The following is a 19239-nucleotide window of genomic DNA, read 5'->3' on the forward strand; positions in this document are numbered from 1 at the left end:
TGAATAAATAAACAATTCGATAGTTTACAGTGTATCTTAATTGGACAAGACACGTGCCTATTTGGCATAAATTTTACCTAATCAAGTATATATTTGTTCTATTATTATGTAATTATTTCTCATCATCTTGTCTCAAAATTATACAATAAAGATGCGAAGAAAGCTCTACTGATATAGAATTATCAGGATAATCGTATAAGGATAATCGTCCAGCACCTGGGTACGTATGGCACGGGTTATATTCTTAACTTTTTAAGTTCTGTTGAAAATATCAAATCATTGCAATGTATATATTTTTAATTCCCCCTACGATTCTCTTCCCATGTATATTCTGAAAATGCTGAGCCAATGTATTCAACGAATAGACGAATGGCTTTGTTTACATTTCCAACAAGTGCAGTTTTTTCAGTGTTCGTTTTCACACCTCATTTATTTTGCTTCATTACATCTAGACAATTTGTATTGGTGACAAAGACCATTTAGCATTTGATTCTAAAATGTATGAGGAATTCAAGGATGTAGGTATCGCAGCTAATTTTGAAATATACATGATGGTATTTGTGTCTCATTACAGGTGTACATTTTAAGTGATTTTGTAAACACTTTTCAATATGGCTGACACGAAACGACTGCGCAACTAAAAGGTGAAAAGCCCCAATGGCAACAAAGTGAAGGAATATCAAAACTTGAATAATAGGTGGGAGACTGTGGGAACGCTGTGTGGGGTAGAATCTATGCCAGTTCATCACCGGTTAGACCAACGATGAAAGAAATGGTAGGCCGACGAAATCTATATCTTTCAAAGAGCTCTTCCTTGTTGTACATATCAACAGAATTGAGTTGTACATATCTCTAAATGTCCGCTGAATTGGCATTTTTTCCTTTTTAGCCCTGAGGCGACACATGAGGCGAATAGCATCTGCCATCTTTTTTGCAACAAATTTTGTCTTAAGTCTACTCAGGGGCAGTCTTAGGACTTAAGATCAAATTTTGTCTTAGACGTAAGATATTCTCATAGATTGAGCTTCGTGATCCCTGATTTAAGACCAAATTTGGTCTTAAGTTTAAATCTTAAGACCAAATTTTGTCTTAAATCAGGGATCACAAAGCTCAATCTATGAGAATATCTGAAGTCTAAGTCAAAATTCGATCTTAAGTCTAAATCTTAAGAATACCAAAAGACGTTAAAAGATGGTACTTGTTGTTACCCTGTCTGGCGCTCGGCATTAAGGTGCTAAAACAAGGACTGGTCGGCTCGGAGTCAGTATACTGTGTCCGAGGGGGGTATTCATGTTAAACTGCGGCATGATATCTCAGTGGTCTAGCACTATAAATCGGCATTAGTCCGGACTAGTACAAGCAGCCACACACACACACACATGCATACACATCGCTATATAAGTGCAATAATCTTAGACGCGACGTTAAACCCAATTTCACCTCACCTCACCTAAATCTTAAGAGTTAAGACAAAATATGGTCTTAAGTTAGTTTCATGATCCCGGGGCCTGGTCTTGTCCTTCCTCGAGAGATGTGTGTCTAGGCTTATAATTGCCTGACCTGCCAGCTGGGATTAGACTATGAGAAACGTGCTCTAGAACCTTGAGCACGGTCTCAAACAGAGAAGTAGATGACCAAGGTTGATGTAGCAGCCTGGGTTTGAACTCAGAGTCACAGTTGGAAAGCGCTAAACATCCAAGTCTGCGTGTGACAGTTATCTCCACAAGAGCAGCCTTAAGATAGTTTCTCATGTGGTCAACTTGACACAGTTGTAAATCCACCATAGTTTGGTGAGTGAGTGAATATGGTTTTACGCCGCTTTTAGCAATATTCCAGCAATATCACGGCGGGGGACACCAGAAATGGGCTTCACACATTGTACCCATGTTGAGAATCAAACCCGGGTCTTCGGCGTGACAAGCGAACGCTTTAACCACTAGGCTACCTGACCGCCCCACCTTAGTTTGGAAATGATCTAATCGGTTAGGGTTATGCTCTGATAGATCCTGATCCATCGCACGGATTGATGACGCTAGTGCTGACAAAGGTTTCAGTACATGCCTCATTTCCGTTTCTATAAACACAAATCTGGTATCTTGTACATTATTGCCCCCATTTCATCACCCCTAATAGGAACTTTTCATGTTCATAGATAAATCTCAATCATTTCTTGAAGTTCCTAAATGAATCTTATTTGATTCCCAAACATTCGTACAGTTTGCGGGATTTTGTCGAATTGGCGAGAAAGTTTTTGTTAATCAAAAACTTTTGCGGAAGGGTCTCCAATATGCAATTTCGTGGCAGTATCTTAATCCAATCATAATTAATTCTTATGTTCCTTAACAGCTTTGTAACAGCCAGCCTTTTGGGACCCATGAACAAGCCGAAGTGTCAGGAAAAGTTCCGATTTTCGCAAACTTTTCGTAAATATGTTGTATTAGTTGCAAGCCGAGATGCATATTGCATTCCACAGAGGAGCTATGTTGACGAACTTGTCTAGATGGCGATCGTCTTCTGCTCCAGTGCGTAGCGCCTCCTCTATCAGAAGGCTTTGATGACCTGCCTGGTGATAAGGAGTCATGCGCCAATGTCCAAGTACGCACTGGCATACTTGCGCTGCCCAGGGATGTATGCGATGCATGCGCTGTGCCAGAACGCACCTTAGGTGATGATTGAAGAATATCTGCCCAATGAGTGATGGTGAGAATGACAGCTTTGACCTCTAGATTGTTGATGTGTAAGCTCCTGTCGGCACTTGACCAACATCCCGCAGTCTGATGATTGTGAAGGTGAGCACCCCAACTGACTGTGGAGCGTCTATGAAGAGGTGGCGTTCCAGTGCAAATGGCAGCAAGGAGACTAGGGCGCAAACATTCAAATCTTGAAGCCACCGCCGAAGGTGTTTATGGAGGGTCAACGGGAGGCGAATCTGGATCTCACAATCGCTCTTCTGGAGGAAGACATCAAAAGTCTGAGGAGTTCTTGCCACTGCCGGAAAAGTAACGGCTGTCTAAGAGCCAATGGTACATGTCTTTATATCTTTGCCCACCTGTCTGGGGGAACAAACATCTTTCACACCTGAGTTTCGAAAAGGGCGCCGATAAATTGGAGACACTGAGTTGGGATCATCTCTGACTTGGACACATTGATCAACCAGCCTAGTTGATGAAGTAACTTCCTTGTAAATTCTAGATGTGTCACCAGCGTCGCTGAGATGGCATGAGCCTGGATACAGTCGTCTATGTAGGCCTCGAAAACAATGACTCGGCAAAGCAGAAACTGAGTAACTGGTTTCATGAGATGGGGTAAATAACCACGGGGCCATAGAAATTCCAAACAGGAGCACCATCCACTGATAGTGCATCCTATTGTAGACGAAGCGGAGGTACCGACGATGATCGCAGTGAATGAGGATGTGGAGTCGCCTGGATGAATGATTGTGTGTAGTAACACGATGGAGATCATGCAGAAGTATGGTGGAGGCTCCAGGTATTGAGAGTTGAAGTCCTTCGTGTTGAAGATCAACCGCTGTCCTTCGGAACATGACGTACTGAGGTTGACGACAAAGGCGCTGCTGATCCTCAAGCTGCTGTTTATGGAGTTGGATGTCAACACTAACTTGCAGCTGGGTGTCCTTAGCGATGTCCAAATCTGGGGCTGATGAGATGGAGGAAGTTGTAACTTGTCCCTATGGCGGCGAAAGGAAGCAAAAGCCAGATCCAGATTCATGCTCATATCCATGAAAACCTGTTTAGGTGATAAGGTAAGAGTGTTTGAGGAGGGACCAGAGATCACAAACCCAGAGAGCCAATCCTCCTTAGATGTACTACGGGGGAAACCAAGTTGATCCGCAATCCAGAATATAATCATAATCACAATGAGAGAAGACTGACGGAGAAGACGGTGGATCATTGAAAGCAGTAGTAGCAGGAGGAGGTAAAGTAGGAGTCTCGGAGTTCCTTGAATGTCGACCTAGAGAGCAGTGACGATCCAATACGGGATGAGAGGTCTGTTTATCCCAAGAGAAATGTCATCTGTCATCTGTCATCTGTCATCTTGTGATTGATGACGATCCGTGTGTCCGGCAGGCGAAGTCGCACGACGGTCGATTTCACGATCAGATGACGTATCGATGTGTTGAAGTATCAATACGTTGATGAACAGTAGAGTGACAATCCCTCAGGTTTTAATCTGTAGAGGAGGCGAGCTGCCGATCCACAGAGGTACAATTCGTCAAACTGTCAACATGATAATCCAACAAAAAACGGTGACTTTCCTTGGAGGAATGGCAACTTGTCGAAAATGGCGAAGCATGGCGATCTATCGATCCCTTGATTGCTCACAATCCAACGAAGCTCCATCGTCCATCGGTGAACGCTGGTTTCTCTTTTTCGTTCACACGGGCTATCGCCATCCGAAGGCCGGAGAGCTGTAACTGTATCCTCAAAGCGCAGGGAGCAGCAATGACCCGACTCCCAGTCGGGTAGGTGGGAGAAGCACCCCTCTGCTGGCTGTTTGGACTTTCCCAACGTTTGGACAAGGGAGACCCCCATCTTCGCAATAAGGGGGAAAGGCTCAGATGACAGTACAGTTCGGTGGTCATTAGAAAGCAGGATGACTGCAGGCGATAGTGAGCCATCACATGCAAGGGGCGTGTTCCGTTCAAGGGCGGGAATGTCAGCATTTAAAAACAAATCTGATAGCAAATCTTCCTCAACGGAAAGCGATGCAACTGTTGCCTATTTAGTAAATTTATTTCCTTTCTTCTTGCAAGAAGATGAAGGCACAGTCAGATGAGATCACAAGTCGCTTGGCTTTTTTAGCGGCGGAAGGGTCGTGCTGGGAATCCTTAGTCAGAAACCTAAGATCAGCCGACTGTTTAGAACACTTTCAGAGGTAGGTTTTGAATTTGTGATTCAGACAAGTTAACACACTATTCACATCGTGTCGCAAGCTCACATACCCCACGGCAATTGCAACAAATAAGATGAGGATTGAGTAGGGAAAACAGACAATGACAGTCGGAGCAGAGGGGGCGTGAAGACTCCAAACATCGTTTTCTTGGAAACTTGGAAAAAATAAATATTCTCTGTTCAAGTGACGTCTTGACATGAGGCAATAGAATTGAGAATGAGGGTACTGAATGTGTCAGGTGGGATGTGTTTTTGAAGCTGGAAATTTTGTTCTAAGACGTTTCCACACCAGGATCGAAGAACAAGAAAAAATGCATAGTGTGAGAAAGGACAAGTTTAAAAATTTAGATTGATGAGAAGTGTGGCTACCTTCATTTTGTTCTTGGCTCCTTTAAATTTCAAATGGCTCCCTGAAAAATATATGAGGGAGCCAAGTGGCTCCTTTGAAAAAAAATTAACAGGGAGGCCTGCATAGACAAAGATGATTTGGAACAACATGTTAAAGAGGCTTCAGATGGACTTGAAGAAAGCTTGGCTACCTATGAAAGTCGCATTGATAATTTGATATTGAGTCGCATTTTTGGCTATGGGTCAGCAGTCGTATTAATTTGGAGAGGCATTAATGTTAAGATTCACAGTGTATGTTTCACACTTGCAAGATGGTGTATACAAGCAGAAAGAAGTTATATTTCATCCTACTGGTGTTGCACCTAATCTAGGAGGTTAAAATGATGTTGAGGTTAGAAACCCCAGTAATAACAACTTGTAGTAGTTGTACAATCTTGCCTGCACTGATGATAACAAATGGATTAAGCCCGAAACCCGAAACTGGCATCTAAATATGACCATTAGTCCAACATATGTAATGACGAAGGGTCAAAACATCATGTACATAAAATAATGAACCGTGGCATTATACTGGGGCTTATTGTCCATCAGAACGTACAGGTGTTTTCGTTGCTCTACTGCTTGAGAAACCAGACCATATGTTAATGAGCCACCCAGCATTAAAAAATATTAGCTTAAACTTGGTTACTGAATTTTATGATGTATTAAATAATTTGAAGTCTTTAGGTGGAGGCTCTACACCTTATATTGAAGTCTTGCTTGGTGATGCACCAAAAGATGTCCTCGAGGTATTACGGGGTCTAGGACTTACTAGGACAAAAAGCATGAGCGACAAATTTGTAGCATTTTTATACAAGTTATTATAAGCCTTGAGAAATTAAATTACCGACGGTTACATTCAGAAAAACTTGAATACAGATAGCTTCCAATTAATAGGCACATCGTACCAAGACAATGTATCTTAAACAGTCGCTGATTGGTTATAAGAAAAATGTCTATATGACCTCCTTACCATGACCCATCTTGTCCTTATACCAACCAGGTTCCCTAGCACACTTTTCTGTCAAAAATCACCCAACAAATTAATAATTGCCCTGTAATTCATGCATACTTGTGTGAATTCAATGTCAGAGCCCGGAGCCTTTCACTCCTTTTCAGCTCATTCCTTACCACTCGGTATCTTGTAGATTACAGAGCAGGACAAGTGTGCCAAATGGCATATAATAAGGATCACTCGTAATTGTCCGTAGATTAAACTAAGTCACGAGATGTTGTGGTACTGTATTCTAAAGGTGCTCCAAACAATGCAGTAAATATATTCTGAAAACAGTCATTGAGACAGACCCTTTCATTGATCCCAATAGCTGAGTGAACTGGACAGATGTTGACACAAATGTCATCTGACTGATACTGCAGGCTCATAGAGCAGGGGCAATATTTCACGAGAAAATAAGTGTTTCAGATATCCATTAACAAAGATGATTAAAGTTATGCTTCTATTAGTGGTGGTAATTTTAATAACAGTTTAACACACCTACTTACAGCGATAAAATAACTACTAAAATAACATCTACTTTCTCTTTTTTAATCAAATCAATTTAATCAATTTAACTGTCGTTTCCTTACACCATCACTAAAATTACGGGAGAAGGGTGAACACGTTTCTGACCAGGAAGAAAATACGTTGCTCGAATACAACATTGACACAACACGTATTGCTTATTGACTCCAACCAAATCCTGCTTATTTTTTAACGTCAACGCGTTTGAATGATTGCATCTTAGAAAATACCTTAATTGTTTTCCATATAGAAGTCGTTTTACTTCTGACAACTCTGCTGGTGGCAAGTATTTGTCAAGCAACTTTTCGACGTTTTCAACTTCAGCTGACATGTTGGCAGTTCAGTAGTGGAATAGTTTACGTTGTCGTAGGGGGGCCTGCTATTCTTATCTCCAAATTCTCGAAACTCTTAGTAGATTAGCTAAGCAGGTAATTCTTGAATATAGCATGTTCGTAGGTTATCCTTTATTTAGGCTTCAATATATTTCCATTGGTTCAAATATATTCTGACAAAGACCAAGAAGGCACTTGACACCAACACAACCACCCCCTTGGATAAAGTGCATTGTATCAATTTCACTTTCGGCTATTTCCGTCGAGCCCGCTGTTGGCAGAGTGGCATTGAATTAGTCCCAGATCTGGGTCAGTCAGTCATGGTTCGATAAGAGAATCCCAACTTCGTAAACATAGATTTCTAAATGGGTTTGTTAATTTCATGCATTTTAGTAAAGAACTACATTTTGTAATGTTACCACATAATCATTGCTCTCATGTTCAGCCATGTCGATAAAGGTCTACAAGTTTTGAGCGCTATCAAGAGACATTAACCATAACGTCCCGCACATTTTGATGGGATATTCTTCGATATCCTCACAAATTTTGTACACATAATCTTTAGCACACTTTGGATGACAATCAACAGAGACCATATACCAGTAATATATATGGTCTCTGCAATCAGCCAGTGCTTGAAAATATACTGATTTAAAAGCCTTGGCCTGTTAGCTGTAGCCTACTATAGGTCTAGTTTCTACCTCCCATGTATGGGGACCTGGTTTAGAAATAGGCATGACCCCAGTAGTGAGTTTTGTGACATATATCTTGCTGATAATTTGTGCGTTACAAGCCCCTGTGGCTAGAATAGAAGTCCCCTGTGCTCTGGATCAGGAGTGCCATACCTTGGTTGATTGTGTCACAATGTGTGTGATTGAACCTCTATGACTAGTGATATTGTTCATAATATCAACCACTTGTTTTCCTAGCCTAGATTTCATTATTTCCAGGCAGCTGTGACAGGCCTATCAAAGAAAAACAGCATTTAGCCAGCAAACTATGGTGGTGATTTGAGGTGAAATGGGGTTTAACGTCGCGTCCAAGATCATTGCACTTATATAGCGACGTGTACATGTACATTTGTGTGTCGGACTGATGCTGATTTATTGTGGTAGCTCACTGAGATACCATGCTGCAGTTTAACATGAATACCACACTCAGACACAGTATACTGACTCCGAGCCAAACAGTCCTTGTTTTAGCCCCTTATTGCCGAGCGCCAGACAGGGTAACAACAAGTACCATCTTTTAACGTCTTTTGGTATGACACAGCCGGGGTTCAAATCCCGGACCTTCCGCTCTCCGGGCGAACTCTCTACCACTAGTCCACGGAGGCGGTCACAAACTATGGAATAAATCCACACTTGAATAGAAATAGCCACACAAATTACAAACGACATACAATCCCATATTAAAGTGTGCATTGTGATGATAACAACCTGGCACATTTTTAATGGAACCAAATATTTAATCGTGCAAACTGCAACACACACTCAGTTTGATGTGGTCTCCATTGAAAAATGTGCCAGATTCTTATAATGACGCATCCTATTGCATCGATGGATCCATCTAGCAGCAGCATTTTGCACTTCTTGTTGCAGGTTGCAAAGATCTTGTCTGATGTTAATTAGTAAACTATTGCTGTTGTTGATTCTGGACAAAATATGTGATCTCAACTGTCAACATATTTCTGATCTGGCCAGTACTGGCCAGGAAAATAGCAGCTTTTGCACAGATGGTTAACATGTCTTTCCATGATCATGTTCTAGTCCAGGTTCTTCATAGTCGGATAAATGAATGCTGGAGTCTCCCACTAAACATGCTAAAGTGTTGATTCAGCAATAGTGCCATTTTTTGGCAGAGAATCGGGGGAGGGTCCCCACAAAATTGACAATCTCTCTTGGAGGGTCATAAATAGAGCATATTATATGAGTGTTCATGTCATACTATATTTATGAGACGAGTATCGTAAACATAGTATGACATGAACACGAATATAATGTTCTTTTTATTACCCAAGTGTTTAGTGTTTACCTATAAGGAGAGCAAATCCCAACAGCAGCAGAACCCTAATTTGTCGAATGACGTCAACAATCTTCAGCTGTGACGTTTCTAGTGTGACATCATTCCGACCTCACATCACAATAAGATTCGAATGACGTCGGTATGACGGAAACAATACACTGTTGTCTTGTGACATGATATGACCCTAGGGCACATATTTTTTTTTAGCTCTGTTATGTTTGCCCTCGAAGGTAATAAAAAGTAATACACATATTCAAGGATAGTCTGTCTTACAGACCCTGATATAAATATATATCAAATACAGCCCATGCAAGTCTATAATGTTTGGCAAGTCTAGATCTGAAAATGAAGAGAGTCACTGGGCTCCTTTTTATTATATTTTTATTAAGATAACTGAACAACTGTTTTTTTATGTACGATATGTTCATTTCAGAGACTAGATTTTAGTCTAATTCAAGGAGGGTCTTGAAAACACAGACAGTTTATTTAAGAAAAAAATGAAGAGTGGTAGTTGTTTATCTTACCATAAAACACTGCAGGGAGAATAAACCATGACCGACTGGACCGAACTTAATGCCAAATATAATAAAATTAAAAACTAATTGGCTACACATTGTCACCCTCCTGACCAATCTAAGCAAGTTTGTCATGAAAGGTGTAAAACATTATATAAGCAATATTTTGCCTTATGAAAGCTTTTATTTCAGGTGACTGTGGAGGTGTGATGTCGGCTGTGGGTCAGCAGCTCTTAGGGGAGGTTGAACGTGTGTATGCTGCACAAGGCAAACGTAGGTCAAGTTGGAGGTGGTGGTTTGATATTAAGTCAATTTTTTGAAACAGCTAAAGAATTCTTGTACAAAGCACAAAGAAATAGAATAATTTGTTTCCTTCATGTTCAAGCGTATGTTATAGCTAAAATGGATAGAATTATCATTAAACCACCCGCATGTTATCAGAAATGAGTGGGCCATTGTAACTTGATAATGCCCTCATATTACTTGACGACGGGCCATTATCACGCCTGTTGTTAGGTGACGTCATAGGATAGGGATAAGTGACGTCACGTTCAAAAGTGACGTCATCTGGTTTATTCTAGGGCGTTTCCATATTTGTAAAAGTTGCTCTGTGACATTGGTGCCGATTGTAGTAAATGTTTCAAAACCCATATTGTTGTTTCTTTTTATTTGGTAACAAATTCCATCCATTTAGCTATAATAAGGGTAACGCTATTTTTCAGGGCATTATCATTTGCAGAAGCCCTTGGTCTTTTCAACTGCCCTCTTTCGTGGGGCAGTAATGGAAGACCTCGGGCTTCTGCAAATGTTAATGCCCTGAAAAATAGCATTACCCTTATAATAACACGTCCCCAACTATATATACCATATTCGCCGTCATAAGCATCCCGGGGGCTTAGAAATTGGCAGAGCGAGGCGCTTATTACAACCATACACAACAAGTAAAATTTGTTTTCAGGGATCGAGCCATAGTGAACAAACATAGTTCAAACATTGATGAACTAAAACTTTCTTGATAATAGTTACTGCGCAATAATATACCCTTTATGCACTTCTATTTCCTGTTTTAAAAATAAGTGATATACATGTACACAAGAAAATGTCATGTAAATGTTCACTCCTAGTAGAAAATGCTAACAAAAGATTACTTGCAGATTGCTCTAGAAGTTGGTCAGGGGTCACTTATTGGAGCAGGGTGCTTAATACGGGCGAGTATGGCACCAGTATTGTATCATAATACTACACAGTATCACATGCATCAGTCTCCTCGTGTCTCAATGTCGTTCCACCTTTACTTGAATACTTATTGTTTCCAAGTTGATGGAAACTGATAAGGTCAGTTCTCTAAGTGTCTGTTGTGCTCAGTAAATATCCTGTGGTGTGAATGACTAATAACTGCCTTTAATAATTGAATGAAATTGGTGTCAGTTGCATGTATTCGAGAAATAACTTGAGGTGTACAGAGATACCGTAGAATGGATTGTGACATTGATAAGTAGAGAATTAAGAAGACAAGTTGAAACTATGTGCCTGATACACATGTAAAGGGTATGTACGTTTTGAGTGGATTTTGACAAAGTTTAGCCTGGTGTTTAAGGGAGAAGATATGGATGCTGCTTTGCCTATATGAACAAATGGATATCTTTTTATCAAGATACCATATTTTGGTATAATATGTTAAAACTGGCTTATCTATGGTCATATACGATCATCACTCATTTTCTGGTTATGTAAAACCAGATTCTTGCATGTAAAGCCATTTGGAACACTAAATATTTATACACCCTGTTCTGAAGCATCCGGGAACAAGTGTCATGTTCCGGGACTCAGTGGTTGATTCATGGGTACACAACAGCTTTGCGGACAGCGTTAAAGTTGGCATGCAGCACGTGCTTCTTGCTGGATGAGCGTAAAATGCGCATGCTCTAGACACAGTTTATTTCAGTTGGCTTTTGGCGTTCATGTGGGCAAGTAGTAAATGGATATCTCTCTCTAAGTTACAAAATAGTGAATTAGAATAGTACAGAAACAGAATAGAATAGATTAGAAATAGTTGAGAGAGTTACCCATTTACATTGTTAACATACGGCAACTTCACTTTGAGTTTCAAATCCATTTCATTTTATCTTATTACATTTTCATTGTTCATTACATTACAAGGGGATTTCACGTTTAGTTGATTACAAGTGGATTTCAAGTTTAGTTGATTACAAGGGGATTTCACGTTTAGTTGATTGCAAGGTAAGTTCATGTTTAGTTTAGTTTAGTCTTCCACTGCGAACCATTGGTAGCAGAGCGTGGTTGCTCTGAATATGGGCTAGTTAGTTAGTTATAGTGACTGGTGTTGGGCTAGTCAGTTAGTTATAGTGACTGGTGTTGATAGTTCTTATTGTCAAAACGTCATTCAAAGATAGGATAGATTTTCAGGTGTAGTTTGATGCTCGTTTGTTCACAATGGCTGGCAAAGCAACAAGCATGTCTGATATAGCAAAGTCTGAAGGTGGGATAATAAATCCCGAAAAGGCTACAAGTATTAGCGATGTAGATAAGCTGGAGTTAAAAATAGCTCAGCTTAAAAAACAAAAGATGGCAGCAAAGTCTGCATTGACAAAGGCTCAGAATCAGATGCTGAGTTTGATAGACCAGGAAGATCTTCCCACACGGAAAGCAGTGAGGGATGAGATAGATAAGGTGAGTTCACTTCAGGCTAAAGCTGTTGACTTATTGTATGACCTGTCCAAGGCATACGACCAACATGAAGATTACGAGAATGCCAAGAAAACATGTAAGGAAATAGATGAAGTCTTAGAATACAGCAATGATGCAATACACAATGCAAGATTGCATTTGAGCAGCAGGTCAGATGACAGCTCGTCTTCTGATATAAGGTCAGTAATGTCGAGGATATTTCGCCCAAGTAACACAAAGAAACACATGCCTGTGAAACTTAAAGCCACAAAGCTTCAAGAAGAACAATGTGTTCCTTCTGTTCATCAGAATGTTGGTCATGGTGAGTCAGTTGCACCAGACATAGATATCAGTAGAATAGAAATGGAAGCACCTGCCTCTCCTGAAATAGAAAAGAGGAAATTACATTTGACATATGACCTGATAGCAACTCTAACCACCAAATGAAATCTTTCAATGAAAGGAATTCGACATCGCATACCCAAAAAATTGGTGTTGATATGTGGAGCAAGATGAAACGGGTTTCAATTCCTGTGTTTCATGGAAAGATTACGAAAGTTGGAAAGCTGCTTTCATGGCATGCTTGGACAGAGCTAATGCCACTAATGTGTATAAGCTTTTACAACTAAAGCAATACGTGCAGGAGAGGCTTCTCATCTCATTTCAAGGCTAGGTCACACTGCTGCAGCTTATGATGTAGCTTTAGAGCGGCTTGAGAGAAAGTATGGAGGTAAAAGAAGGCAGATTGCTTTAAAAATGGAGGAAGTTTATAACTTCAGACCAATTCATCCTGGCAACGCCAAGGACTTAGAGAATTATGCCGAACTTTTAGACATTACTGTTGTCAGTCTTAGAGAAGCTGACAAAAATGAGGAATTGGGTGACGGTGTCTGTACTCCCAATTGTTGAGGAAAATGACCGGGTCAATGATAACAAATTACCAAAGATGGCTGTTTGAACTCCAACGTCAGGAATCAGTTGAGACATTAAGAGAATGGGTTCTAAAAGAATCCAAATTTCAAACTGTAGCATCTGAGGTGAAACTTGGTATTGTTGAAAGGCCCAATGATAGGGAACATAAGTCCAATCAAAAGTCAGGATCTTTCTTTGGCAGGAAACAGGTACAGCTCTGTCACTTTTGTCACGAGAAGGATCATCAGATAGTAAACTGTAAAAGCTTCAAAGCTTTAGATATCCAGAAACGATGGGTCAAAGCAAAAGAATTGAAGCTTTGCTTTTGGTGTTTAGGAATCCGTCATGTTGGGAAATTATGTTCCACAAATGTGCCATGTGGTATTGAGGGATGTCGGTCGACGCACAATAGATTACTACATGATAGAGATTGGGTAAACTCACAGATGAAGGACACTGTGATTACAAGCAACAAATCTGAAGAAGCTCGGAATGAGTACAAACAGACAACAATGTCTACTACGAGAAAAGAGTATTCCTTTCTTCACTCAGGAAAATTCCTGTTATACTGAAAAATGGAAATCACAAAATACAGGTCAATGCTCTTCTGGATGATGCCAGCACACAAACTTATATCAATGAAGACGTAGCATCAGAGTTAGGTGTGCATGGTCAAAGAAAGACCGTATCTGAATGTTCTCAACAGCAAGAAGGAAACCTTTAATAGCATGGCTGTTGAAGTGGGATTAGAAAGTGTTGATGGATCGGTGAACATGAACATATCAGCATTGACTACAACAAAGGTCACAGGGATGATGAAACTCATGAAAGTGATTGACTGGAACAAACCTGCACATGATTGGAGTCACTTGCGTAACATTGAGTTTCCAAAATTGAGTTCTAGACCAATTGTGGACATATTGATTGGAATGGACTATTTGGAACTCCATTGTTCTCTCAAAGATGTTTGTCATTCTGGTGATCCTATAGCAAGGCTAACGCCATTGGGGTGGACGTGTGTTGGTAAAGTACACGAATCAGAAATACATACTGCACATGTGACTGGCTCATTCTTTGCTCATGATTCACACAACAAGCAACGAAATAGAGCTTGAGGCATTAGTAAATAGGTTCTGGGAGGTTGAAACCATTTTAGGGTACACGCCCTCTATGACACGAACTGAGGAACTTCCTGTGGATGCTGTAAAGGAATCACGTACCCATGATTCAGAGAGGTACACTGTTGGTGTTCCATGGAAAGATAAATCAAAGCTTCCTGAAAGTAATTATGATAGTGCTTTCAAACATCTGAAACAAATTGAGAAAAGGTTATCCAAAGATGTCACAATTCAGACAGCATATGGGGACGTGATATCACAGTATCTGAAAAAAGGATACATCACATAAGTAGTATAGGTAATGGGGGTTCTGGCTCACTTCCACTGGAGCTGGATTTATATACCTATACTGCTACTACAGATGGAATTTTTTATGCCAAAATGGTTATGCGATTCAACGATAGTCATGAGATTCAGCTAAATTGACTCCAGCTCACCACAACCTGGAGTCTATGATATAAATTTTTATAGGTAATGATGGTTCTGGCTCACTTCCACTGGAGCCAGATTTATATTAAACGAAATATCAATATTAATTAATAATGGATAAAATTTACTATAGCCCATGAGGATATTGGAAAGGTGTAGGAGCAATAAAAAAATTAGCCACCGCGGCTAAGGTATCTAAAGATGTGGCCAAGGATTGGTTAAAGAAACAAGCGATGTGGCAAATATATTTACCGGCACCGCGATATATACCGAGGAAGAAGCTTGATATTTTTACAACGAATGAAGTTCATCAGGCTGACCTCTTGTTTCTTCCCCACGATAAGGTAAAACGCAAAATGTATAAATACGCTTTAACCGTTGTGGATGTGGCTAGTCGATACAAAGAGGCTGAGCCATTAACATCGAAAGAATCAACAGAGATAGCTAATGCACTGAGTCGCATATATAAACGCGGACCGCTAAAATGGCCTAAGCTATTTCAAGTAGATCCCGGTCGCGAGTTTATGGGATCGGTAACTAAACTGTTAACAAAGAACGATGTCAAAATCGTCCGTGGTGAAAGAGAGGCCCACCGCAGTCAAGCTATCGTCGAAAGATTTAACAGGACATTAGCGGAACGTTTGTTTGGCTATCAGTATGGGATCGAAATGAAATCCGAGCGATTGAGATCAACCGAATGGGTGACACGATTATCAGCTGTTGTATCAGCGCTGAATAATGAAGTGACGAGATTAATAGGGAAGAAACCATCCGATGCGATTAAAATGAAATCCGTGACTTCCGAATCTTCAGCACCGAGGAGAGGCAAAGAACGAAAACTTCCGGATAGAGTAAGGGTAAGATATTTATACCAGCCCGGTGAACTCGAAGGAGGCCTACGTCGCGCAACCGATCCCATATGGTCCCTTAAGACGTATAACATTAGTCGATTGGTTACGAAAGAAGGAGAGCCTATTCTTTATTATCTTCAAGATGGACCGGGTAGGGCATTTGTACGAGAAGAGTTGTTCATAGTTCCCGACGGTACAGTATTACCACCATAACCATAAGCATAGGTATTTACACAATCATTATCAATCCATCTCTTTGTATCTAAGGGGGATAATGATGTCTTGTTCATTCTTAATCCATATATCCTATGATTGTAACTTCTTAAAGAGTTCATCTCGTGTTTGAACGTTCTACCGTTAAATAATGATTCTTTATACTGTTCGTGTTTGATATGCTTTTTTACAACATACTTCTTAACACCCTTAGCTTTTCTTATCTCTCCATTATCGGACTTCTTTATAGAATACATCTTAGGTCTTAATCCCACATACTCCGCTATAGGGGTCCCAGCACATTCATCCTTCATCTTACCTAATACCTTTTTATTTACTACGCTGTGCAGTGGATTATCTTTAGGATAATCGCTCGTGTCATACATGTCTATTTTTTCTGCCATATCTTTATACACATCCTCGGTTTGTATTTCCATCAACAAAGAATCTGTGTCGGTATATAACACCTCGCATCTATCACCGTATTGCTTCTTAAGTTCGTTGTAATAAAAGTCATACATTAAATGTTTTGACAAGTCGAGAATACTCATACCGACGTACACCGGTCTGTTGAATTTTATATTACTCTTCTGCATATGCAACGCGGCTAAGTCGTTATCAAATATCTTGCTTCTGTTAAAAGCCGGACTGGCTTATAAGTTTCCTGAGTCTTTCTTCCTCATTAGATCTGACTAATTTAACATCAACACGCTTCCTTAGATTCTCCATAGTTTTACCAAATACCGAGTTATTCATGAGCTTATATAGATTCTTTTCGAAATCGCTGGTAGCTATCTTTCTTAAATCTGTGTTCAACCTTATATAGGGCTCCATCCAAGGGCTTTGATCAAACTTTAGAACTCTGTGTATTTTCTTAAGTTTCATACCTAACGATAGATACAACTGGAGATTTCTGTAGTGAACTATATATTTTGTTTTATCCATCAAATTTGGTACGAGTTTTTCTACGTTAGCTAACCTACTATTACCCATCAAGGAGCGTTGATATTCCGACATCCAATCTTTATTAACCATTAATCTTTCGGGAGCTAGCGGATAACTGTTATGATCTTTATGTAACGAACTTGGATATTCCAAGTCAACTTCTAGTATGTACCCTTTATTCACATTGATATTATGGATATCATTCTCATCGACCCATTCAAAACCACCCGTGGGTAAAGGTTGATTATAGCCCATCCGTACAAATTGTTAGCGTCGAGATATAATATGTGGGTGTCGGGTTTACTGGGATCGTATCCTTCCACTAATTTATTATTAGCCTTAGAATACCTTTTAGCTGCCATCGATATACCACCTCTTAATCCTTTCTCAATAAACAAGTGCATATCGTAATCTGTGAGTAATTTTAGTTCTACGCCGGTCTTCTTCAACAATGCATCCCACGATAGTCCGGGACTGGAATAGTACCATGCCGGGTCCAAGCCGTATTGTTTGAAACACGTCTTTCTAAATATCTCTAATATATCGGCGAGTAACAGTACATCGGTTTTTAAGTACAGATCGTGATAATCGCCTAAATTCTTACAACCTAATTTATCCCAGACCGTCAGAGCGTGTTCATAATCGGCATCTGTTATTCTAGATTCTGTTAAGTTACTATAGAATGATTCGAGGGTTGGTAATTCAGTTTCTTCGAATCTAGACCAATCATCCATATATTCGTAAGGATATACACCTTTTCTCAGCAACCAATGACGTGTTATCTTATCGGTATATTTATTTGTTATCGTAAAGTCATCGGGATTGTTCGCATTAGCTAAATTGTCCAGGGAAGATAACAGAAACTGTACGGAGTCTATGAATCTAAGCCCATTACTTTGCTTTGTTCTAGATTTCCCATCCTTGTCCCTATAATGTATAGGTTTAGTCAACGAGAACGATATGTATTTTTCCATATTGTTAGGAATGCACGTTAAACCGCCGTCGGTCTTCGAGATAGCTTGCATAATGAGATGTGAATCGTATCCCCTAAGGTTATGAAACACAACGGGGATGGGTATTGTTTGAGAGTTCATTTTTAGTTTCATGTTACACTCGTGATGAGCTGCTCCCCGATAATTACCCGTGACGTGACAATGATCTCTTACGGAATCCCCATCCAGGGGTTTATTACAAACGTGACAACTCGTTGACTTCTTATGGGCCCTCCAATCATCCCTCGTCATACGCATGGGTATCTTACACGATAATTTTTCCCTGATTATTCTCTCTTCATTTTGTAGATATTCCAGGAACTTTCCCGCTGCATCGGGACCTCTGTAAATCACGGGCGGGTTTGTTTTCCCATCATACCTTACAACTATATATCCAAACCCACAAGGAATATGTTCTTGAGTTTTGTAGGTAAAACTACTATCTTGATTATTATCTTGATTATTTTCTATGGGTTTGATAAGCGCTTCGAAGTCGGCGTAAATTACGTACAGTACTGGCATTTGATTACAATAATGTTCAAATTTTAATATATTTTTTCCCTCTTTAGGCATATCGATCCTGATAGCATTCTGTCCAACACCTCTACAGTCTTCTTTATGCGCTTCTAATAGATCTTGTCTGCTGTACCCATGCAGGCATCTTTTGCAGAAATATTTCTTTTCTTTATGTTTTGTTTGATCGTATAATAGCCTGTTTAAACTCTTTATCCACGTATAATGATATTTACCATCTTTTTCGATCAGAAATGAATTGATTCTGGGGATATTTTCCGGAGCGGAGCTTATCCTGTGTACAACAATTCCTTTAGAATGTCCGAAAACATTTATAGCTAAATTATTTTGCTTTTCCACCTTATCAATTTGTGATATTGGTGTAGGTTCGTCTATACCATCGAAGTTGAGTCCATCGTTTTGGGGATAGCTAGAAGGTCTATCCGGATTTTTGTCTACGGGGAACAATGCAGATCTTATCATCATTCTTAAACAGTCATCGGATTTATTTTTTACGTTAATTATGGCTTTTTTCTTCTTATAATACGGAGGTAAATCTATATAAGATCCACCTTTGAAAGGCATATAATTTGCTATATCTAAATATAAACTATCGATTTTATCAACACCCCAACCAGAACCTCTATTAGTCCAGCGTTCTAAAGTTTCCTGTATTCTCTGAATTGATGTATCTAATAATGAGTTTATAGTATCAGATTCGGTTATAACTTCTTGATTGCTTCGGAAATATGGTTCGGTATATTCGGTGCTATCATCTGTGTTACTTTTACTCAATGTCATTTTAATCGTCAGCTGGTATTTTATACTATGTAAATCATCTAATTCCTCGTTAATTTTACTCGATATGATGGGCTTAATATCGT

At 39.8% G+C, this 19239-nt stretch overlaps 2 protein-coding genes across 2 annotated transcripts in view; one reads left to right on the plus strand and one right to left on the minus strand.

Moving 5' to 3' along the window:
• LOC124147719 (beta-ureidopropionase-like) overlaps positions 1-7203 on the minus strand; it is a 72987-nt gene extending 65784 nt beyond the window's left edge. Inside the window, exon 1 of the mRNA XM_048381188.1 lies at positions 7053-7203. Within this exon, the coding sequence (XP_048237145.1) occupies positions 7053-7153 (101 nt within the window). The 5' untranslated portion in view covers positions 7154-7203. The remainder of the gene's footprint in view (positions 1-7052) is intronic.
• Positions 7204-7401: 198 nt separating this feature from the next.
• LOC124147722 (zinc finger SWIM domain-containing protein 7-like) overlaps positions 7402-19239 on the plus strand; it is a 41226-nt gene continuing 29388 nt past the window's right edge. Inside the window, exons 1-2 of the mRNA XM_046518462.1 lie at positions 7402-7463; positions 9887-9967. Coding sequence (XP_046374418.1) covers positions 9904-9967 — 64 coding nt within the window. The 5' untranslated portion in view covers positions 7402-7463; positions 9887-9903. The remainder of the gene's footprint in view (positions 7464-9886; positions 9968-19239) is intronic.

The sequence above is a fragment of the Haliotis rufescens genome, unplaced genomic scaffold, assembly GCF_023055435.1.
Source record: "Haliotis rufescens isolate VD_foot unplaced genomic scaffold, xgHalRufe1.0.p SCAF_36, whole genome shotgun sequence".
NCBI lineage: Eukaryota > Metazoa > Mollusca > Gastropoda > Lepetellida > Haliotidae > Haliotis > Haliotis rufescens.